The sequence below is a fragment of the Chrysemys picta genome, chromosome 4 (assembly GCF_011386835.1).
Source record: "Chrysemys picta bellii isolate R12L10 chromosome 4, ASM1138683v2, whole genome shotgun sequence".
Taxonomy (NCBI): domain Eukaryota; kingdom Metazoa; phylum Chordata; order Testudines; family Emydidae; genus Chrysemys; species Chrysemys picta.
This window is the reverse complement of record NC_088794.1, coordinates 49,720,058-49,743,157: the sequence shown is the minus strand read 5'-3', so window position 1 is coordinate 49,743,157 and position 23,100 is coordinate 49,720,058. Positions and strand designations below refer to the sequence as shown.

Below are 23,100 nucleotides of genomic sequence, written 5' to 3'. Positions count from 1 at the left end.
AATTTTCACTTTCATGATAAAGAGATTGCACTACAGTACTTGTATGAGGTGAACTGAAAAATATTATTTCTTTTATCATTTTTACAGTGCAATTATGTGTAATAAAAATAATATAAAGTGAGCCCTGTACACTTTGTATTCTGTGTTGTAATTGAAATAGATATATTTTGAAAATGTAGAAAAACATCCAAAATATTTAATAAATTTCAGTTGGTATTCTATTGTTTAACAGTGCGATTAATCACGATTAATTCTTTTAATGACGATTAATTTTTTTAGTTAATCACATGAGTTAACTATGATTAATCAACAGCCCTATTAATAATAAAATAACAGTAATGTTCAATAGAATTGTTTCAAACGATAAATAGCTGGAATTATAAAATCATCACTTACCAAGCTATCAATTAAATACCTGCTACAAAAAGACACTAGCTCAAGAAAAATTAATCTGCTAGAGATTTTATCAGAGATTTGATAATTTGTATATGTTCTGTTTGTTACTAACAACACCCTGAAAATGTGAATCTCCTTTTACAAAATAACTTTCATAGCAAAATTGCTTTTCTCCATTTACACGAATTGTTAATCTGTAGTATGTGAAAATGAGGCAGCTGATAGTGACATTCTAATTCCTGTGCCTGATCGTAGTTGCATCAGTTGCACTGCTTTGGAAGTCTAGCATATATGCATCATTTTTCTCCCAATCTCTTGAATCAGGTCACTTTTCAGAGCTATAAATGTTAACTTGTAAGTGTCTCTGTTCCTGCCTAATGCACCAGCCAGCTATTTTTCTCTCATCCCCTAACCTAAACACCTCTACCTGCTCTCTAATCTACTTTATAATTACAGATGGACCAAACCCCCTTGAACAGAAGTTCAGATCTGAATTTCATGGATAGGACTTACCTCTGTTTATTTCTAGGGGTCCTGCTCCCAGCCCATCTTATGTACAGTACAGTACACCAATATGTCCTCTTACTTTCCAGAAAATGTTTACTTCTCCTTTTTCTGATTTAATCCTTGCCTTCCCTACCCTAACAGTATCTCCTACTTCCCCAGAACATCTAGAATGTCACCTCTGCCGCCGCTACTGACCCAAATATCATGGCTTGTCTACATGTTGGGACAATGCACTCTATGGGCATGTGATTTCTAAAGCACACTAATTGGTCAGTGTAGTCCCTGCTGGTGCATTTTAACAATACTATATTAAAGTGAACTAGGGCAGGGGTTCTCAACCTTTTTCTTTCTGAGTCCCCCCACCCAACATGCTATAAAAACTCCACAGCCAATCTGTGCCACAATAATTGGTTTTCTGCATATAAAAGTCAGGATTGGCATTAGGGGGTAGCAAGCCAGGCAATTGCCTGGGTCCCCACGCCACACAGGGGTCCCCACAAAATTACATTGCTCAGGTTTCAGCTTCAGCTCCAGGTGGCAGGGCTCAGGACCCTGGGCTTCAGCCCCATGCAGTGGGGCTTCAGCTTTCTACCCTGGGCCCCAGCAAGTCTAAAGCTGGCCCTGCTTGGCGGCCCTCTTGAAATCTGCTCGTGGCCCCCCAGGAGTCCCCGGACCCTTGGTTGAGAACCACTGGACTAGGGAACTTTTAGTATACACCACCAAGGTCTATGGACCAATTAATGCACAACTCATTAGTGTGCTTTAAAAATCACAGAGCACATTACCCCACTATGTAGACAAGCCCTTAGTCTCAATGCCCTGATTTACCTACTATTGCTCATCCCCTGTTAGCTGTAAAATCCCTCTTGGTACCTGTTCTCTACTTGCTTTACCTGTAAAGGGTTAAAAAGTCCCACATGTTAAAAAAAAAAGTGGGCACCTGACCAAAAGAGCCAATGGGAAGGCTAGAACTTTTAAAAATTAGGAAAGGTGTGTGTGTGATCGATCCCCAAGTGATCCTTCCTGGTCCCTAAGTTTTTTTGGCATTTGGGTGGTGGCAGCAATTACCAAGCCAATGTCAGAGAAAAGCTGTAATCTTGGGAGTTTAATACAAGCCTGGAGTGGCGAGTATTAATTTTTAGAATCCTTGCGGGCCCCCACCTTCTGTACTCAAAGTGACAGTGGGGATTCAGCCTTGACAGCCTTGCAAATAAAATATTTTAAGGGAACTCACCAGTCCATTTTTCCTTTAGAACAGATCATCTGCAAACTCTCTGATGAATTGCTAGGGTGGGGAGCAGTAAGGAAAAGATGTTGTATCTCATGGGAAAGATGCAAGTAATAATTAATAATATATGACACTATGTCTTGGGAGGAAAGAAAAGAAAAAGAGGCTGAAGAGAAGGAAGAAGTAGAAACTCCTTCTTACAGAAAGCAGTCTCTCTTGTTAGCCACAAACAAGAAATATTGATGACCAAAAGGCCAGTTAATTCTTGGAATTGGCAGAAATTATAGGGAAGCATGACTCACCTGATCTAGGACAGGAAATTAGAAAGAGAAATGTATAAATGAGACAAACTGCAGCTGCCACAATCCCCGTGGTATTAAAAATGTTACCAAATTGTATCATTTTTTCTAATATTTACCAGAGAACCCTCATCCTTGTCAACATTGGGTTTGAAATTTATACTGATCGTTTCCTGCTATCTTTTCTTCTTTTCTTCCTTCATCAGTTCCCATTTGGAAGTGTACAGAGAGTTCTAATTCTCTTCCCCATCATTTCAGCCAGCATATACAGTCAACTCTGAGCGTGTCCCATGCCAGCAATAGGAAAGCCTTTAAATGTCTGGATGGGGAGCAAAATCTGCCTGGACTTTGGTGTTGTTTGGCACAGGTCAGCCAGCCCTAAACCTTTCTGCTTATGCTTTCTATTTCTTTGCATTTTCTATCATTGATGCAAACATATATTCTAGGAACCTTAGGACTCAGGGTTAGCCTCATCTGCTTAGCATATAACACTTTAGGCCAGAGGTGACTAAAGTGCAGCCATGAGTCAAATGAAGCCCATGGTGTTCTGTAATGTGCCCCACTGCTGCACTCATCTTTGACTATGGAAGTGTGGGTAAGGGTTAAAATAAGGGAGAGTGCAAAGGGGGCACAGTAAATAAGACTTTGCTAAAGACAGCAGAAGAGCTCCCCTCACAGTCCTTCTAAGGGAATGCCTCTCCTCAAATCCTTTTCCTCTCCATTGCCTCCATAAAGCAACCCCTTGCACCTGATGATGTGAGGCACTGACATCACCAGGCAAGAGGACAAACAAAAGAGTAGCTGCCACATGATACCTTCCCATCCCCCACTTACTCCTTTTCCCAGTACAATTGAGAGAAAATGGTGCATTTGCTCAGAGCTTTTCCTGACGCTCCTTTTCCAGGGGAGCCCATTTCCCATTATCACGAGAGAGTGAAGAAGACAGCTCAGCAGGAGCTCACATGCACCTTGATCTTGCCAGCACTCCATACACCAATGCAAAAATCTCACCCCTCGGTGGAGACACCTAGCGATATTTTGTTAATTCTCCTTCCTTCACTAACTTATCTGAACCACTAGGTGAGACTGATACAAACGAAGGCGCTTTGGATCATGTTAAAAAGAAAAGTTCACTTCTACAGCACTCATAAAAGTTCATGAAAAGTAAGGATGATAATCCTTTAAATGATTCTTTCCTCTGGGTCTCCCAGCACATCCTGTCTTTTAGGGCTCAAACTTGCGAAGGCTTATACATGTGCTTAACTTTTGGCACTGAAGTCGGGATGTGTAAAGTTAAGCAGGAGTTAACAGTCTGGGGCTGGGCTGGGCTTGATTTTTCGCTCTTGTACAGCTCCACACACATTGCCAATGGTAAGTGCATTGCAGGGTGGGAGCTGTGATGGCTTGCTACGCTTAACCTTTAAAGACAGGGTGTGGTCAATGGATATCATAGGCCCTAATATAATATGCTCCATTTCGATGCAAAGGGCCACTGCTTGGAGTGGGATGGAGTTTGCACATTTAAGCGCTCCTCGGCTGTCTGCAGCCAGCCTCTCTTCTCAGGAGGGGTCTGTAGTGCGGCTGTCCCTCCCTCACACTAAACGCGGCCCTGCAGGAGCTTCAGGCAAGCTGCCAATGAGGGGCTGGGCAAAGCTTGGGCAGCCTCAGCCGTGTTCCCCCGCCCCCCCCAATTCACAGTGAGCGAGCTGGGGAGCTTGCCAGGCCCTGTAAAGGAGGCTGGCACCGAGCCCCCGCCCCCCACACTCTGCTCCGAGACCAAGCAGGCACCTGGTCCCTCCCACACCGCACTCAGCCCCCGCTTTCTCCGGCTTCCTGCAGCCAATAGCAACAGAGGAGGCTGCTGCGAGCCCCAGGGGCGCGGAGCAGAGCGGAGCAGAGCCGCGCCGCTGGCCCGAGGCTTCACAGCTCCGCGCGCATCTCCCCGGCTCGCCAGGGCTGCTAGGGAGGCGGCGGCAGACACAGGTCAGGGAGCGCTTCTGTGCTGGGAGAGAGCGTGAGTCTCCGGGGGCACTGGCAATAGAGAGCGCTGGGGGCAGGCACAGGAGCCGGGGGAGGGCAGCGATGGGGACCCAGCCCCAGCGGCAGGGCGAGGCGTCGCAGCGAGCAGGCTGCCGGGCTCTCCTCGGGCCCGCTCAGCGTTTGTCTTTCTTCCTTCCCAGGCGGCCGCTGCGGCTGGGATTCGGCAATCGCCCAGGGCTGAGGATGCTCCTGGTCCTGGTCCTGCCCTTGCTGCTGGGGGGCGCTTGCGCAGCTCCGGCGGCTGATGGAGGTGTCGAGCTGCCGCCCGGGGAGCCGGAGCCGAGCTTCCCTCGGGAGGAGGCCAGTCTGAACGAAATGTTCCGCGAGGTGGAGGAGCTGATGGAGGACACGCAGCACAAGCTGCGGAACGCAGTCAAGGAGGTGAGACCCCCCCGTCCCCCCAGATCCCATCCCGCCGGGGCGGGGGGGATAGAGTCTTAGTGCCTGGGGCTTTCCCCCCGTTTGCTGGGATAGTTCCTCGGCCGAAGGTTGTGTGTGTGTGTGGCTGTCTAGGCTGTTTGGGTGTGCGCCTTTAGGGTTGAGGAGGCGAGTGGGGTGTGTGGCTATGCCGTGTGTGTATAAGGTGTGTGTGTTGGTTTAGCCCTTTGGTGCTGTCTGAAATATTTTCCCACCCCTTGCTGCCTTCTCCTCTCCAGTATTTGAAGAGGGAGTTTCCCATGTAGCAGCAGATCATTAACTCTGTGGACACATTAATTTATTTCTTCATCCTGGGGTCAGAGCAATCTGAGAATCTCCTAATGCTCGTCAAAGGTAAAAGCAGCAGAATCAGAAGCTAATATATCTAAAAGACTGAAGGTTGTTTTGTTGCTTTAGCTTTTCTGTTCTCAAAACCCTGGAGACATCTCTTCTGCTGGAAAGCCTTTCAGTAGTGCATGTGGTGCAATATGGGTTTGCATTAGGCCCTTAGCTTTATCTTGCTCTGTTTTTGATTCCCCTCAAAGATGTTACCTGTCAATCTCCCTGAATCCCATTTAAGGCTAGAGATTCAGCACATGCTTTCCTAGGAAATGCTCATTCACTTGCTGCATCAGGCCCTTAAAGTTGAGCGTGTGGGGCTTGATTCTGCACTTCTGCGGACAGAAGTGTCATTCAAGTGTCAGTGAAAGTTTTGCCTGTAGCTCCCAGTTGTAACAAAATAAGGCATTTTAAATAACTCTTGGGGCTCTGTTGTGCCTTTAGTTATTGTAGTGAGTAGCCACTGGAAGCATCAGCTATTCCACTTGTGTTTCAGAGCCCCCCCCAACCCCTCCCTTTGCTCCCAGGGGCTAATCCAGAGATGGCCAACCTGTGGCTCCGAAGCCACATGTGTCTCTTCGGAAGTTAATATGCAGCTCCTTGTATAGGCACCGACTCTGGGGCTGGAGCTACAGGCGCCAACTTTCTAATGTGCCGGGGGGTGCTCACTGCTCAACCTCTGGCTCTGCCATAGGCCCTGCCCCCACTCCACCCCTTTCCGCCCCCTCCTCTGAGCCTGTAGTGCCCTCGCTCCTCCCCCCAGAGCCTCCTGCATGCCACGAAACAGCTGATCGGGAGGTGCAGGAAGGGAGGGGGAGGTGCTGATCGGCAGGGCTGCCGATGGGTGGGAGGTGCTGGGAGCGGGGGGTGGGGGGGAGGGAGGGGAGCTGCTGGGAGGCTGCTGACTTATTATTGTGGCTCTTTGGCAACATCCATTGGTAAAGTCTGGCTCCTGCTCAGGTTGACCATCCCGGGGCTAGTAAGTTGTTGCTGGCCTATACCAATAGAGAATTGACTGTGCAGAAAACAAGGTATTTTTCTTTTAAACTTCCCTCTCCTAGGTATTTTTTTTAATTATTACAAATGCTTATTTCCTATTATTAAGTCAATTGCAGTTGAAGCCACTCAGCAACTTGTGGGAGCAGGGCCTAAATTCGGATCCAAAATTCATTTTGTTAAAGAAGTTTTGAAACCTTAAAACTGTCCAGTTAACTCCCTCTTTCCTTTCTCCCCTGAGCCTTTCTTAGGGCCAAATTCTAACCTTGGCTATCTGTAGGCAACTTCGGATGAAGTTACTGAGAGCAGTGGACAAAATGTGAAGGCAGAACTTACCATTTTAAAATAGAAAAAACTATTTATTTTTTTAAATGACTGTATTAACTGTTGAGCTGAGACCCTTCAGTCAGCCCATAGTGAATTTTACTGCCTAACTTCAAATCCCTAAATGTTTAATGCAAGATAGTCAGCATTTTCATTATAGAATGTTGACATGGTACTGATGGAGCACTGTAACGAAAGTACAGAAATGGAATGCAGTGTATTTTTTGTTTAGATGGTTGCATCATAAGTCTGTGTGGAAATTATTTCTTAATATTTCAGATGTTTCAGCTGCATCAAGCTGTCAGTTTCCCTGAATGGCAGAGAAAATAGTCTGTCTTAGTTGCACTTTCAGTCACACAGAATGAACTAAAAGTTCAAGTAACTTGTGCTCAGGTGTTACTGTTTCCTCATAGTTTACTCCAATTTTTTCCACTGGCATGCAGCTTCTCTCCCATGTCCTGCAGATTCCCACAGGCTGTTGGCCAGAGGCACAGCGTCAGCTATGGGGAGGCCCTATGACCCCAGTCTGCCTCTGTCTGTAGCTCTGCTTTGGCTTCCTATCAGCACGCTTTTGTCACAAGGCTTCCCCTGCAGGCATTTGGCCCTGAAAGCTCTCTCAGAAGCTTAAATATGCGGCCTAAAAATGTAGTAAGGGAGTGTGCCTATTCTATCTTGATGTACGAGTAAACTCACACTTCTGTACTGCAGTAGAACAGAATGAGCCCTAAGGTGGAACACAGACTTGGTTTACTCATTTATTACATTATACCCTTGCTGTCTGCATCCAGCTCCATTAAATCCACATAAAAATCTCTCTTTATAATGTGCAAATTCTTATTCCATGGAAAACAGCCTTGTCCTGTGCTTCAGGCACAACTATCCTTAAAAATGTGTCAGAATTTCCATTAGTAGTAGTTGTTTTCAGTGGTTAACAGCAGCACTATAAAATTTTGTTCTAGACTGAAACTTGTTCTCAATCTGGGAACAGTTTTTTAAAAACTCAACTCTATGTTGTAACAGGAGGAGAAAATTTCAAATGGTTTGATATTCTATAACTAGATGAACTTTCTTAGGTCATTACATCATTTTATGAATGAGGGCCCACATTTTAAATCTTTAGGCACCGAATTCAAGAATTAGCCACATAAACAGACATGTCAGATTTCCAAAGGAGTTTAGCATGCACAGTTCTTGATTATTTTAGGTACTCGTGGTCAAAAATTTTGGATTGGACTTTTTAAAAGAAGTCCAGAATTGCCAGATAACTAACATCTTAAAATGTGACGTGTCTATTAATATTGGACTTCTCTGCAGCTATCAGGTGCCTTCCTCCCACTAAACTTGCCCCACTCTTTTGATCCTCAGTTCTACTTACCCTTTATATCTGCTTCCTCTGCTCCTGTTTCCATGCTACTGAGTGCCTGAAATCCAGGCACCATGCAGCCTTCCTTCTCTACACATTTGTTCTTACCTCCTTGAGTATGATCATTTTCCTGGTAAAACAGCACTGATCCTTTAGATCACCTTCACCTGCACCTTCAACCTTTCCGACTGTTATCTATATCTGTCTCCTGACACCCTCCCTCTCTCTCTCTCCTTTCACTCTGAGCAGGATCCCACTAGTTTCATCAAGGATAAAATTGATGCCATGCAGCAGAATTTTCACATTTTTCGCTCTGTGCCCTACCTCTATCCTATAAACGCTCTCCCTGCTCAACATATTTTTTCCTTCCATTTTTTTCTCTATATAATCTCTTAAAAATGTTCTTCACCTTTCCTTCGATTATAACCTTTGTTCATGCTTTAGTCATCTCCTTTCTATTCTCTTGCCTTGCTCTCCTCCAGTCTATCCACAATATGAAGTATCGTGCGGGAGGGAAGCCACTCAGATACTGTGGTGATGAGCACATCATATAAACAGAGAGAGCCAAAATGCTTCCGCTGCTGCAGAAACAATCTTCCTTTTTCACCATTTGGACATTCCGCTCGTATTCACATTTCTCACCCTCACTTCCAGTTGTGTACATACCCACACTTCTGCTTATCTTTGATATCATTGCCTCCTAGTGCCCTTCACTAACACAGGCCTTCTTCCAATCTATTGTATGTATTACAATAGCATCTCGGGGCTTCAACGGAGGTTTCTCTTGTTCACAAAGATTTCTTTCTTGGTTTTGTGCACTTTAAAATTCCATTCCTTTTTTACTCTTTAATTCAGAGAGCGATCCCATCATCTCCTTCCCAGTGTGATCAGAGCACTGGGAATGCATGGGGCAGAATTAAGGCTGTGATTGCACTCCAATACAATGGGAATTTTGCTTGTTGTTAAGAAGTGCAAGATTGAGCATGCAGGTCCTGATCCAAAGCCAATGAAAGACCTTCTCTTGACTTCAATGACTTTGGATGATGCTCTTTGTCCTTACAGAACCTTTTCCTGCTCTTCCTCAGGTGTGACAATCTATCTCAGGAGTAGTGTTTATCAGGGAAAAGTAGATAGGCCTGCTACTGATTAAATGTTAACTCAGTTTCAGCCCATGGTGGATATTAAGAAGTTCCGCAGCGCCCACTTACCCTCCTGACATTCAATTCCATAGAAAGGCTGCCTTGTTCTCATACTTTAAATAGCCTACTGCTCAAGAGTTTGGTGCTCCAGTATCATGACATGGCAGTCTGTTGCATTAAAAAAGCTGGCATGCTCATTTTTGAGATAGCTGAGGAAGCATTTTCATACAATAGAAATCAGTACTAATAAATGTGACACTGTTTAGGGTAGGACAAAAAGTGTTGCTCGCTCTATTTTACTGTTTCTGCTTAAGGTTACAAATCACCAATGATGAATGTATTGCTCATTAGTTTATTGCATTTGTTAGATGGAGGCTGAGGAAGAAGGGGCAAAAAACCCATCAGAAGTTGACTTTGAAAACTTACCTCCCAGCTACCATAATGAATCCAACACAGACACCAAAATTGGTAATAAAACCATTCATACCCACCAGGAAATTGACAAGGTAGGAAACAATGCATATAACTATTTATCCTTGCTTGTACTGGCCTTGCAGAGTAAGAGCTTGTCACATGTTGAAAAATTTTAGAGAATCTAGAGTTTAGTTCATGAACGTCTTGTATATGATTTGCTTCTAGAATTAGCAGTTAGGTGGGGAAGTGGAAAATGGTTAATGTGGCAAAATGGCTTGTTTTGTTCCATTGCTATAGTGACTTTTCACACTGCATAGTAATGCCTGGAGAATATGGACTACAGATATGATACTTACTGTGGAATGTAAGAGTGATCACTGCTCAAGACTTGATTGATTAACTTCTTTACTATGACATTCTGAAAAAGAATAGTGGGATTCATTATCCACTTTTACCAGCTGCGGTCACTATTGCAGGGCAGGAAATGAAAAATAAACAGGATTAACATTAGAGTAATACTGTACTAAACAGTAACAGAGGACTAAAATGGCATTCATATTCATCTAATTTATTGTTCCTGTTGACATATTAGGTTACAGATAACAAAACTGGATCAACAATCTATTCTGAGACAGTTATTACATCTATAAAAGATGGAGAAAGCAAGAGGAATCATGTGAGTGAAGACCACCTTTTTTTTTCTTTTAAAATTAGAGTCAACGTTTTTGTTTATCATCTAGAATAAAGCAGTTCAGTTTACAGCTCAGCCCAGCAGAACTTTTAAATATTAAAAACAAACCACTTAGATTTACACAAAAAGTAATACTTCAAAACACTTTTTAACTACTAGGAATTGCCAGTGTCAGGCTGACACTTTTTTTTTGTCTAGTTCCCTTCTTACTGAAGGATCCCAGAGAACCTTACAAACTAATTTGCTATCTTCATTCATGCAAACTCATACTAAAGTCTTATGGGATTTTTGCCTGAGAAAGCACAAAAGCAGTGCTTAACTTGTGCCAGGGCTGAGCCTTGGCAGTTCATAGCTCCGGCACCTCTGGGCTTGCTGCATCAGTTATGAATGTAAAAAAAATTGCTTGAGCCCCGGCACCTCTTTCATAACAAATTAATTACTGCACAAAAGAGTCTGACGTATATGTTCTTCACTGCTGAAGTTCAGCCATCTGTGGGGTACAGAGAACATCAGAGTAGGTGGTTTCTTCACTGTGTTCTTTGGCTGCTGCATGATGTCATTCAGCCAGATATCCAAGCAACACTATCAGGCAGGCCAATGGCTAAGGACATTAAATTATAGTCCACTGCCTGAACTCCAGTATAAACTCCCAGTATCTTCTGTTCCTCACAACCTTCTGGTACCTAGCACCACAAGGTTTGAAGTGTAGCATACTGTGGAAGAAGAATTCTGATGATGTGGGTTGGCATGATGGTGGGTATAAAGGTTTTGTTGGTATGAGCTGGGATGGGGGTATTGACACATCCTGATTATGCAGATCATTCCAATGAAAGCTAATATTTCCTTGGTGTCACTCTACTCCATAGGTGTTCTGTCTGTGCCTCATACTTTACAGAAAACATCTTTAGAGAGTTTTAGAAAAAGTTATTGGTACTATTTATAGCCATCTTCTATTTTTCACATCTCTTGTTCAAATCTCTATTTATGGGCATCTCTGAAAAAGTGAGTTTTAGGAGAGATTTAATAGTTAAATATAAAAACCAAACAAACAAAACTCTAGTTTTTTTCAGGCAGTGGTGCAGAATATTGCTCATTCTGCACTTCAAGCTAGTGTAATACCAGAGATTGGGAAAATGGAATTTCAGTATTTTGGAGAGAGATAATTTTGTGGCTTTATTTTTTAAGAAGATGGTTGTTTGAAGCTGGTCAGTGTGGTGAAATGTAAGGAATAAACCTGGTAGAGAGCAATCAGGCCTCATTCCTTCAAGCATTTATACACACGTTTATTTTTACTACCATCAGGAATCCTATTGGATTTAATGGATAGAGTGCAGGTGAAACAGTCAGTAGTGCAAAATATGTAATTTATCACATGGTTCCAAAATTTACCTTGTTGAGAATTTGAAGTTTTAGATCAGAGACGTACTTTGTCAGGTAATCAAAGAATACCAATGATAGTCAAACACTGAAATGGTTGCAGAGCGAAAATTTACCTTGCTTTTCATAAATCTTCCACCTACTGTGCTTAGGTTACGACAGCTTTCTGGTTTCTGATATTGCTGCAATTTATCTCTTTTTCGCCCCTCCTGGCACCTTCTGATGTTATCACATCTTTCACGTTTATTTTGCTTCTTTCTTGGAACAACCTGCTGGTTCAATCCTGCTCAGGGAGCCTGTGTGGAATAATAATACTCCTTTGTGGTTTACTGCCCTTTATCCTATTATTGAACTTCAATTAAACTTGTTCTGTTAGCATCTGCATGAAAATTTCTCCACCAACTTTATTAAAATGGAGATGAAAGGGGATTTCTCGATAGCCATGTATGTTTGAGAAGACTTGCTGCTAGCAAATATAATAAAATATTAATTATTGAAACAGTAATAACTATCTTGCATGAATATTTACAATTTATCCAGGACACTGATAACTGTATAAAGTACCTTCTATTCGTAGTTTAGAATCATTAGTTTGGTCTGTGTTGGTATGATTGGAAAATAACTTTTGCCTGGCAGCTCTTTGGTGTCCTAGCCAAAATGAATTGGTTGTCTCAGTCCACTCCCTAGGAGGGGGTGTTAACGTTGCATAGATCACCCTCAGAACTGGAATCGGTTTAAACCCTAGAGACAATCACCAGGGACACATTGAGGCATGCTGGCATGGGGCAGTATCAGGGCCGGCACCAGCAAAAAAAAAAAAAAAAGCCGTGATCGGCGGCGGCAGTTCAGCGGCAGGTCCTTCGCTCCTAGAGGGAGTGAGGGACCTGCCGCCCCCGAATTGCCGCAGGTGCCGCCCCTCTCCCTTGGCCACCCCAAACACCTGCTTGTTAAGTTTCTAACATTAATTTCTTATTTGTCTCTTTTGGAGGCCTCCAGAGTTACCAATAAGCTCATAAATAGTGACAGCCAAGATTTAAAGGCAGAGGGATATTAAAAAGCCATAGAATGTGTAGACACTCTTGTGGTGGTGTGTTTTTTATTCTGGACTTGTGCAGCATCTAACACAGTGGGTTTCTGGTCCAAGGAAAGAGCTCACAGATCCTATGGTAATACAAATAATAAATGTGGGGATTTTAGCCCAGTGTAAAAATGTTCTTTTCTATTTGTCAGCATTGGTACACTCAGAATATCCCTTATCAGGGGGTAGCCGTGTTAGTCTGAAGTAAGGTTTTTTACCCACAAAAGCTTATGCCCAAATAAATCTGTTAGTCTTTAAGGTGCCACTGGACTCCTTGTTGTTTTTCAGAATATCCCTGTAGATGGTGATGGGGGGGGAGTTCTAACATCAAATGATAAACACATAGTGCTCTTCTCTTCTTGTTTTTTCACCCTACTAACCTTTCTCCCATCCCCCAAAACATTAATAGATTCCATGGCCAGAAGGGACCATTATGACCTAGTCTGACCTCCTGTATAACACAGGCCATAGAACTTTCCTAAAAACAATTCTAGAGCAGATCTTTTAGAAAAACATCTGATCTTGATTTTAAAATGGTCAGTGATGGAGAATTCACCACAACCTTTGGTAAAATGATCCAGTGGTTAATTACTTTGACCATTAAAACTGTACATGTTATTTCCAGTCTGAATTTGCCTCACTTCAACTTCTAGCCATTGGATCATGTTATAACTTTCTCTGCTAGATTGACGAGCTCATTATTAAATATTTGTTCACCATGTAGATATTTATAGACTCTAACGAAGTCACCCCCTAATATTCTCTTTTGCTCTTCTCTTATCTAAATTGTATAGATTCAAAGAGCACAATCTATCACTATAAGGCATTTTTTCTAATCCCCTAATAATTCTTGTGGCTCTTTACTGAACCTCTCCAATGTATCAATGTCTTCCTTGAATTATGAGCACCAGAACTGGACACAGTAGTCCAGCAGCAGTTGCAAGAGTGCCAAATATAGAGGTAAAATAACCTCTCTGTTCCTATCTGAGATTTCCCTGTGTATGCATCCCAGGAACACATTAGCTCTTTGAGCCATAGTATTGCACTGAAAGCTCTTGTTTAGCTCATTATCCACCAGGGCCTCCAATTCTTTTTCAGAGTCACTACTTCCCAGGATAGAGTCCCCCATCCTGTAAGTACACCTCTACCCCGATATAACGTGACCCGATATAACACGAATTCAAATATAACACGGTAAAGCAGTGCTCTGGGGGGGTGGGGCTGTGCACTCCGGCAGATCAAAGCAAGTTCGATATAACGCAGTTTCACCTATAATGTGGTAAGATTTTTTTGGCTCCTGAGGACAGCGTTATATCGGGGTAGAGGTGTATTGATGTTGTCCTTACTTCTGTATACAGATAACACTAGAAATGACTGTAAGCTGCTTAGGGCAGGGACATTGTCTTGTTTTACACCTGTTAAGCACCATACACACTTGGCACAATATAACCTATGACAGAACAAAAGGGAAATTCTTTCACCTCTGACAGTGCTTCACTTTGGCTCTGCATCACAAAAAGCGTCAAACTACTCTGACAGAATATCTCAGTTGATATTATTCTCACATGGAGACCATCAGATTATCTGACTGTTTCAAGTCCCTAGAACAGGAACTGGGCTCCTTGCCAGTTCTGGCACTGAAGTCTAGTTCTTGGGAGGTGCTGCGTTGTTGAGAGGCGCCATTTAAATTCTCAGACTAACATTCCCTTTCTCAGATTTCAGCTAGGATTGATAGATGCCAGGTTTGGATCCAAGGAGCTTGTATCCCTTTAAGGAGCCAAATTCAGGTCAGGTGTAAATGGGTGCATGGTTGGTGAAGTCATTGTTTTTTGCATACACTTATACCAAGTCTGACTGAGGTCAAAACATCGTATAATTTATTTTCCTGGGACACAGTGTTTAGTATGTACTTTTGGAAAAACAAAAGCTCATGTACAGGAAACAATTTGAGTCACGGGGACTCTGCTGGTACCGTATCAGGGTCAAAATATTACCCCATTCTGCTTGTTTGTCCTTTGTTTAACTGTAGTAAACTAGACTAAGTGATGCATAAATAATTAAAAACAGAATTTGCTCTGCTCAGATGTTTGTTACTTGGAGATTAGCTGTGAAACTCTCACACTCTGTAATAAGTTAAATTAATTTAATATCCTCCCTTTCTAGTGCTAGTGTTTTTGTGTGTATGTGTGTGTTCATTTCACCCAAAAAGTTAGAATAGTTTTTAGCAAGTACACTTTAAATCACATTTTTTTTAAAGCATTCATCTTGGTGCTGCAAGTCCACTTCATTCAAATAGAATAGAACAGATGCCAGTCTCTCAGCAGGGATGTGCCAGAGAGCTTCAGGAGCATGAGAACGTTCTTTTTCAGTGCAGTTGCCTGGAAAATATTCCCTTCCTCCTGTCTTCCCATATCTCATTAGTAGACGCTCTGTTGAGAATGACTGTATGTCCTCGGTAGATGTTACGGGTCATTACTTCTGTCTGGGGAGGTTAAGGAGAGTTCTCTTCAAAGTAGTACTAGGAGTCTAGTTCTTGGCATTTTTCTTGCACTTTCAAGGTATATTGTCAGCGAAGGGGTTTCCTTGCTTCTTCAGATATGGCATCTGGTTGCCAAGTACTTACTGTTGTGGAGGTTCTTTCCTAGTGTCTGCTCTTTATTTCTGTGGCTGGAAAGTTTGCTACCTGGACACGAGTTATGGACAGGTGGAGTCAGAGGGTGCAGTAAGAGAATTTTTTCAGCTCAGGTCCACTAATACGGAACTTCCTACCTATTGCGTTACGTAGTCATTTCATATTAAGTGTGTCAAGTTTCAGCCTTCAAAAGTAATTTGGTTGATTGATACTGAGTGAGTATGTGTCTAACCTTGTGCTCTCATTTGTGTGTTTGGAAACTTTGTCTGGAGAATGATAGTTCAATAGTCCAAAGGGTTTTATAAAATAGCATTCTTATTAATTACTGCTGTCAGACAATCTTGATAAAGGTGTTCAACCTGTCACCTCTAGACTAGTGAACTCAAGATGCAGGAAATACCGGTAATAGGTAAAAATTCTTCACTGTGGTTCTGTTCACCCCAACATACTAGGAAGCAGGATTTTATAGAGCAGTGATACTCAATTAGATCTACCCATGGGACTATTTGAGAACTTAATGACAATAGGCGGGTCATTTGCATAGAAAGCTGACGGGGGTGGAAGGGCGGCAAACCTTCAGCTACCATTAAAGAAAGACATTGATTGCAATATAAATATTAGTGTTTCCATCTTTTAGCAAAGTTTATAAATCAACATTATTAGCTGTGTTTGTGGTAATCTCTAATGGGAGGTTGCCATGGCAAGCTTTGTGAAGAGTGGTTTGTAGGAGGTCAGTGGTAAAAATGCTCATCTGTCAGGCGATTGCAGTGATGTTTTTTTATAATATTCACGGTAGAAAACCCAGATTTGTAGAGGTACGTTGATCTGAACATCATTAAAAGATAGATTGCTAGATTCTGGCTATTCTGAAACTCGTCAGCATATTGAGTCCAGAAATCACAAAGTCCTCCTTCTCTGAATATTGCCTTCAAGACATCTGAGGTATGGAGCCTTACAATTTCTAATTGAATGGCACCTTCACCAATTGAATCAAAATGTTCTTTGCTTCAGAAGGGCAAGGTCCATCAGCGGAGACAACGAACAAATCACGAACAAATAAAAGCAAATCCTTTGGAATATTAAAAATCTCAAATTGCATTTTAAAATTTTCCATCAGATTGTTTAGGAATTCTTGCATCGTTTTCATTGAAGTTTCATCTGTAGCAACAACCCAAAATGTGGGAAAGTGCGACATCTTTCCTGTTAAATCTAGCTGAAAGATTTAAAGATTCCTCTGAAGGGCACACACTTTCAAAGAGATCCGCGACACTGTTTGAGTGGCATTGGAGCTGCAAGTTGAGGGAATTCAAATGACCAGTAATATCGCACAGAAAAGTTATCTGACAGAGAGGTCATCATAAATTTCAGGAAATCGCAAGCTTGTTGTTCTTGTGCTTTTGAAAGAGATTCTATTGTTTCTTTTCGAAGTGCACAAAACCCCTCTAGCCTGCGCCCCCTACTTAATCAGCGAATGTTGTGCTGCAACAGATCATTGTATTTGGCTGAAATGTCTTGTAAAAGAGCTTTAAAAGAAGATGTTGTAAGCTAAAAGTTGAGCGTATGTAGCTGTAGCGTATGTAACTCACTAATTTCATCACAATACCCATTGTTTTTTTTGTTTGTTTGTTTTGAAGTCCCCAGACAATTTATCGCACAGGACAGTCTAGTGAATGATGCAGTGAAATGTATTTAATGAAGGGTGTATTACTGCCAAAAGTGAAGCAAAGCTCTTCTATTTCCCTGTCGTGGAGGGAACTCCCCCTTTAAAAAGCAAGTTTACTTTCTGCAGATCTAAACCATATCTAAACCAGATGGGTGAAATTTTCAAGGAAGAATTTTTGTGCTTAATACCATTATAGAAACCTAAGCCACAGAAGATCTAAACCTGCAGATGGTCAATATAAACAAACTGCCTTGAGGCCCACGAACAGATTACCCTGATGGGCTGCAGGTTGCCAACCACCGATTTACAGAATATCTTCCATGCTAACTGATACCAAAGCACTTTACAAAAACTGTTTCTAGAAATTCAGTCACTTCTGAGCTACAGCCATCTTTGGGGTGAAATATAGTAGCAGTTTACATGGCTAGTGCATTCTGTTACACCATTTTAGGAAATGAAGACTCCTTCACCCTATTGAAAGTGTAGGGAATATTTGTGGGGGCAGAAAGTAATTACCAGAGATTAACTTTAGCCAGTACCCTGGGGTTATAAAATGTACCTTAATCTTACAATAAGTACTATGTGCTCTAATTATCACAAGTAGTCAATAGGACTGCATTTTTTTTAACATTTCCTGAAATATAGTATCTCTAAAACTGTACATGGGCCTTGCTTACGCTATCCTGAGTCACCAGTACCTCTTCCTTCTGCACATGATCCTTTGCAGGCTCCCATCCAAATACTGGGCCAGTCCAGTACTGTTTTTGCTTGTGAGATTTGTCAAGTGTGACTATTTGCACTGGGTGAAACGATTGGACAAACAGGACAAAGGTACAAAATGCATCCTAGTATACAGTACTCCTTACTAGAGCTTGTTTGCACAGGTGGTTAAGCAAACAAATTACAATCAGGGAAATAGCTGAATGGGATGTTTACACAATGCCTCCTCCCAGGGGGAAAAAAACTGCAAACAAGCTGGGAGCTGTTAATTTCTCAATTGATCAGAATCCTGTAAATTCCAACCACAGTTATCATATGCTTAAATTCTGAAAATTTAATCTTTTTCACTAGTACAATGCAATTGTGTCTGGGTTTCCAGCTACATGGTGGAAGATTTACATTACACTAAGAAGACAATAGCTATCTAAAGAAAAAACATGAAACCATTGTTACTTTGTTAAATTACATCTCTGAATTCTGCTCTTGTTTACATTGGCATAAAGTATACTGTAACTTTATTTAAATAAAGTTATTTCAGATTTACACTGGTTCAAATTTACACTGGCTTACACTCTTGGCAAATCTCTCTCTCTCTATATATTTTTAAGTCGCAGTATCCCTGTTGCTGCTACATCCATTTTCCATGAAATCTGAAGGCTATTATTCAAGGAAAGAAAATATGGGATAATGAGCTATGGTCTTTGACCTTTGGTTGCTAGGTTTCCAGCCAAAGCACGATAAGGACTGCCCTAGCTCTCAGCAAAAGGCACCGTGCTTCCTTTTACCATGGCAGCTTTCACTTTTGACAGGCTCAAGCAGCTGCAGGTTTCAACACGGTTTACATCTGCTTGCTTGTTTTGGACAGTAGTGAGCTATGAGTCCATGGAAACAGCAGTCTCACTTTTCCCCACATCATTAAGACACTACTGAAGTCAACAGCTTCAGACACACACTCACACCATTCACTCACAATGCTCCAGTGTAGACCATAACTTTTTAGATGGAGTCAACATTCTCTCCAACAGCACAGCATGCACGAAATAGGTCTGATTCAGAATAGCATAAGAGTAGTAGATAGGGTTACCATAATCCAGCAATCAAAAAAGAGGACGGGAGGAACCCCGCCCCTGTCCTGCCCTAGCCCCGCCCCATCCTGCCCTAGCCCCGCCCCTGCCCCTCCCACTTCCCCCCCTTAGAGCCCCGAACCCTCCCCCCACTCCTTGTCCCCTGACTGCCCCCTCCTGAGACCCTCCCCCCATCCTAACCGGCCCCCTAGGACTCTACCCCCTACCTGTACCCTGATTGCCCCAACCCTTATCCACACCCCCACCCCCAGACAGACCCCTGGGACTCCCATGCCCCATCCAACCACTCCCCACCCCCTGACAGCCCCCCCAGAACTCCCGACCCATCTAAACCCCTCTGCTCCCTATCCCCTGACTGCTCCAATACCTCTCCCCACTCCTGCCCCCTGACAGCCCCCCCCCAGAACTCCCAACCCCCCCCTTGTCCCCTGACTGCCCCCTCCTGGGACTCCTGCTCTTAACTGCCCTCCAGAACCCCACCCCCTACCTAAGCCTCCCTGTTCCTTGTCCCCTAACTGCCCCCTCCTAAGACCCCCCCCAAATGCCCCCCAGGATCCTACCCCCTACCTATACTCTGACTGCCCAAAACCTTATCCACACCCCCACTCCCAGAAAGCCCCCCCCCGAACTCCCGACTCTCCCCCCCGTCTCTTGACTGCCCCCTCCAGAACCTCCCTGCCCCTTCTCCGACCCCCTGCCTCCCTTGTTGTTGGCCTTTCTTCACCTAATGTCTGGTGAACTTGCTCAGAAACTGCCTGAGCTGCGGAAGAGGAGCTCCAAACTGCCGGAGCCGATCTGCGATGCAGTGAGGGAGGGAGAGAGGAGGAGGAGGAGCCCTCTCTGGCTGAGTGTCAGAGCCCCAAGTAAGTGACACCGGCCGGCCGGCAGCACTGTTAGCCGCGCGTGCTCTGCATGGGGGGGGGAAGTCCGGACATTTACAAATTCCCCCCGGACGCTATTTTTAGCTTAATAGGAATCCGGACGAATGGTAACCCTAGTAGTAGATAACTTCGTGTACACTTGTCTCAGATGGGGATTACACCATTTTCAAAGGGTGACTCACCATACTCTTTGGAGAAGCTGATTCACACACAATCAAAGGCAAAGCTCATACTGGTTAATGTTCACTTTTTATAATACTTGCCAAGTTTTCGTTTGGGGTGTGTGTGTGTTTGTTTTTGTTTTGTTTTTTGCTGCAATACAGTTAATGGCAGCTGATTGATAAAACATTTGGTTGTTCTGATACTCCATGAGTTGCAAAAGATCAGCCTGCCACAAATGAGCTAAACTTTGTAATAGCTTGTGCATTCCTGAGAGATGCTTGTCACGGATGAACTTTTCAGATTCATAGATTCCAAGACCAGAAGTAATGACTGTGATCATAGAATCCTAGAATATTAAGGTTGGAAGGGACCTCAGGAGTAGGGTTACCATACGTCCGGATTTTCCCGGACATGTCCGGCTTTTGGGGGCTCAAATCCCCGTCCGGGGGGAAATCCCCAAAAGCCGGGCATGTCCGGGAAAATCGGGAGGCTCGGCCGGGGCCTCTTTGTGCGGGGCCGGGGTTGCGGGGCAGGGGGCATGGTGCCGGGCCGGGAGCCGGGCCGGGCGCGCGGTGCCGGGCCAGGGGCCAGGCCGCGCCAGGGTCGCAGTGCCGGGCCGGGGAGCCGGGCCGGGAGCCGGGCCTGGGGAGCCGGGCTCGGGGAGCCGGGTCAGGCTCGGGGAGCCGGGCCCGCGGGGCTGGGGGCCGGGCCGGGCCCGCGGGGCTGGGAGCCGGGGGTGGTCGGCCGGGGCCGCGCCTCCTCCCCCCCACACCCCCCCCCCCTTACCTGCTTCAGGCTTCCCGCGAATTAAATGTTCGCGGGAAGCAGGGGAGGGGGCGGAGACTTTGGGAGGGGGCGGAGTTGGGGCGGGGGCGGGACCCCCGGGAGTGTCCTCCATTAGGAGGCACAAAATATGGTAACCCTACTCAGGAGGTCATCTAGTCCAACCTCCTGCTCAAAGCAGGCCCAATCCCCAAGTAAATCATCCCAGCCAGGGCTTTGTCAAGCCTGACCTTAAAAATCATCTAGTCTGACATTCTGTATCACACTTGCCACAGAACTTCCCCCCCCAAAACAATTCCTAGAGCATAGCTTTTAGAAAAACATTGAATCTTGATTAAAAAATATCAGTGATGGAGAATCCACCATGACCCTTGGTAAATTGTTCCCAATGTTTAATTACTCTCACCATTAAAAGTGCATTTTATTTCCAGTCTGAATTTGTCTAGCTTCAACTTCCAGTCACTGGATCATGTTATACCTCTCTGCTAGACTGATGAGCCCATTATTAAATATTCGTTCCAAGTAGATACTTATAGCCTAATCAAGCCGCATTAGCTCTTTCAGCCACAGCATGGGAGCTCATGTTCAGCTGATCATCCAATATGATCTCCAAATCTTTTTCAGTCACCCCTTCCCAGATAGAGTCCCCCATCCTGTAAGTACAATCTACATGCTTTGTTCCTAGATGTATACATTTAGCCATATTAAAACACATATTCTTTGCTTGCACCCAATTAACCATTCAATCCAGATGGCTCTGAATCAGTGACCTGTCCTCTTCAATATTTACCACTCCCCCAATTTTTCTGTCATCTGCAACCTTTATCAATGATTCTAAGTCTTCTTCCAGATCACTAATTAAAACTGTTAAATACCAGAGGGCCACGAACTAATCCCTGCAGACCCTACTAGAAGCACACAAACTCTTTGACGATTTCCGATTTACAATTACATTTTAAGACCTATCAGTTAGCTAGTTTTAATCCATTTAATGTGTGCCATGTTAATTTGATATTCTGTTTTTTAATCAAAATGTCATGTGGTACCACATCAAACACATTAAAGAAGTCTAAGCATATTACATCAATTCTCTTACCTTTATCAAGCAAACCTGTAATCACATTAAAAAAAATCAAGTTAGTTTGACAGGACTTATTTTCCATAAACCCATGTTGATTTGCATTAATTACTCTCCTTTAATTCTTCATTAAATCGAGTCCCATATCAACTGCCCCAGTATCTTGCTAAAAATAGTAGTGTAGCCTGGGCAGCCACAGAATGGGCTAGCCATCCCTGCCTGAACCATGAGGGAACGTACTTCGGGGGGGGGGGGCGCTACCCCATGCTGCTGCTGCCCAGGCTACTACAGCTACACTACTATATTGCATGCTAGCTCCGATGAGAGCTTGCAAGAGTATGCGTACTCCAGCTGTGAATCATACTCTAGCTTGTAGCGTAGATGTAGCCTTAGTATTATTACCAGCTCTTTTCTACCCAATTGGACTCAAGAGTTAACTCCTGTCTTCACCTTGCATAACTACTTTGTGTCGGTCTTTTAGCTATTTCTGTTGACATAAATTTAAACTGTGAGCAGATTTGCAGACACTGGAGGGATAGTAAACACAGAGGACAAAACTAGACAGCACACTGATTTGGAAGGATAAGAGTAGTAGGGATTGCAAGCAATGAATAATAGTCCTTCATGTATGGGAAGGAAATAAATCACAGATGCATAATGAGGCTATAACCACAAACAAATTCATTTTATGTGATGGGTATCTTGTTTCCTTAATACTGTCTGATTGTTTGTTGGTGTAATAAAGTTGCTGCGGGAATGGTGTTGGATTGAGCTTGGAAGAGGAGGTGGCCTACACAAGGCTCTGTATCTTAAAATGTGATCTATAAAATGAAAGTGTTTGAGAACCACTAACCTTAGAATAAGGTAGCACAAGATGGAATATAGACTGCAGTATCACATGGCCCCTTCTGCTTACAGACAGGAGGGGGAGCTATGGCTCACTTTTAAAAATCAATTCCATTCAGAGCTGTGCACCTCCTGGTGTGCTGCCAGTGGATAAACTACAGATTACTTTCCACCAGGACTTGCTTCTCAGCTTTCAAAACAAATTTTCTCCTTGGCATTCACATAAGTAACTCTCCTAGAGAAGCATGGGTCTCCAAATAAGTTACATATATTTTTTTGTACTTAAAATTTGCTCTGAGTAGCCACATATTCTTGGCTCAGAATAGGAATCAAACCTTTGTTTTCCTAGGTCTGTGCAATCTAAAATGTTTTCACTGGAGTATCTAAATCACAAGAATGAATATCAATCAGAGACTTACTTACCAAGCATCAAAGGTCACACCATTTAACAGTGTGATATGCTCTAGAACATGCTACTCAATAGGCAGCCCGTAGGTCAAATGTGGCCTACCAAAGCTTCCTGTGCAGCATACCACCTTAAAAAATTGTTTATAATTAAATTCACGAACAGTGATGTGCTGCCAATCATTGCCTATGACTTCCTTAGTATGTAACTTACTGGCAGTGCTTAATTTCTAATGA

General features: G+C 43.5%; 1 protein-coding gene across 5 annotated transcripts in view; it reads left to right on the top strand.

Annotated features, from left to right (window-relative positions):
• The first annotated feature begins 4,272 nt into the window (after positions 1-4,272).
• Positions 4,273-23,100, top strand: part of DKK3 (dickkopf WNT signaling pathway inhibitor 3) — a 47,380-nt gene continuing 28,552 nt past the window's right edge. For 2 of the 5 annotated variants that reach the window (XM_042858893.2, XM_005311037.4), the window contains exons 1-4: positions 4,273-4,413; positions 4,611-4,851; positions 9,417-9,554; positions 10,055-10,138. In XM_042858893.2, coding sequence (XP_042714827.1) covers positions 4,654-4,851; positions 9,417-9,554; positions 10,055-10,138 — 420 coding nt within the window. In that variant the 5' untranslated portion in view covers positions 4,273-4,413; positions 4,611-4,653. Of the gene's footprint in view, positions 4,445-4,610; positions 4,852-9,416; positions 9,555-10,054; positions 10,139-23,100 lie in introns of all 5 variants that reach the window. The other 3 variants (XM_065594870.1, XM_065594871.1, XM_005311039.5) reach the window with 3 other exon arrangements.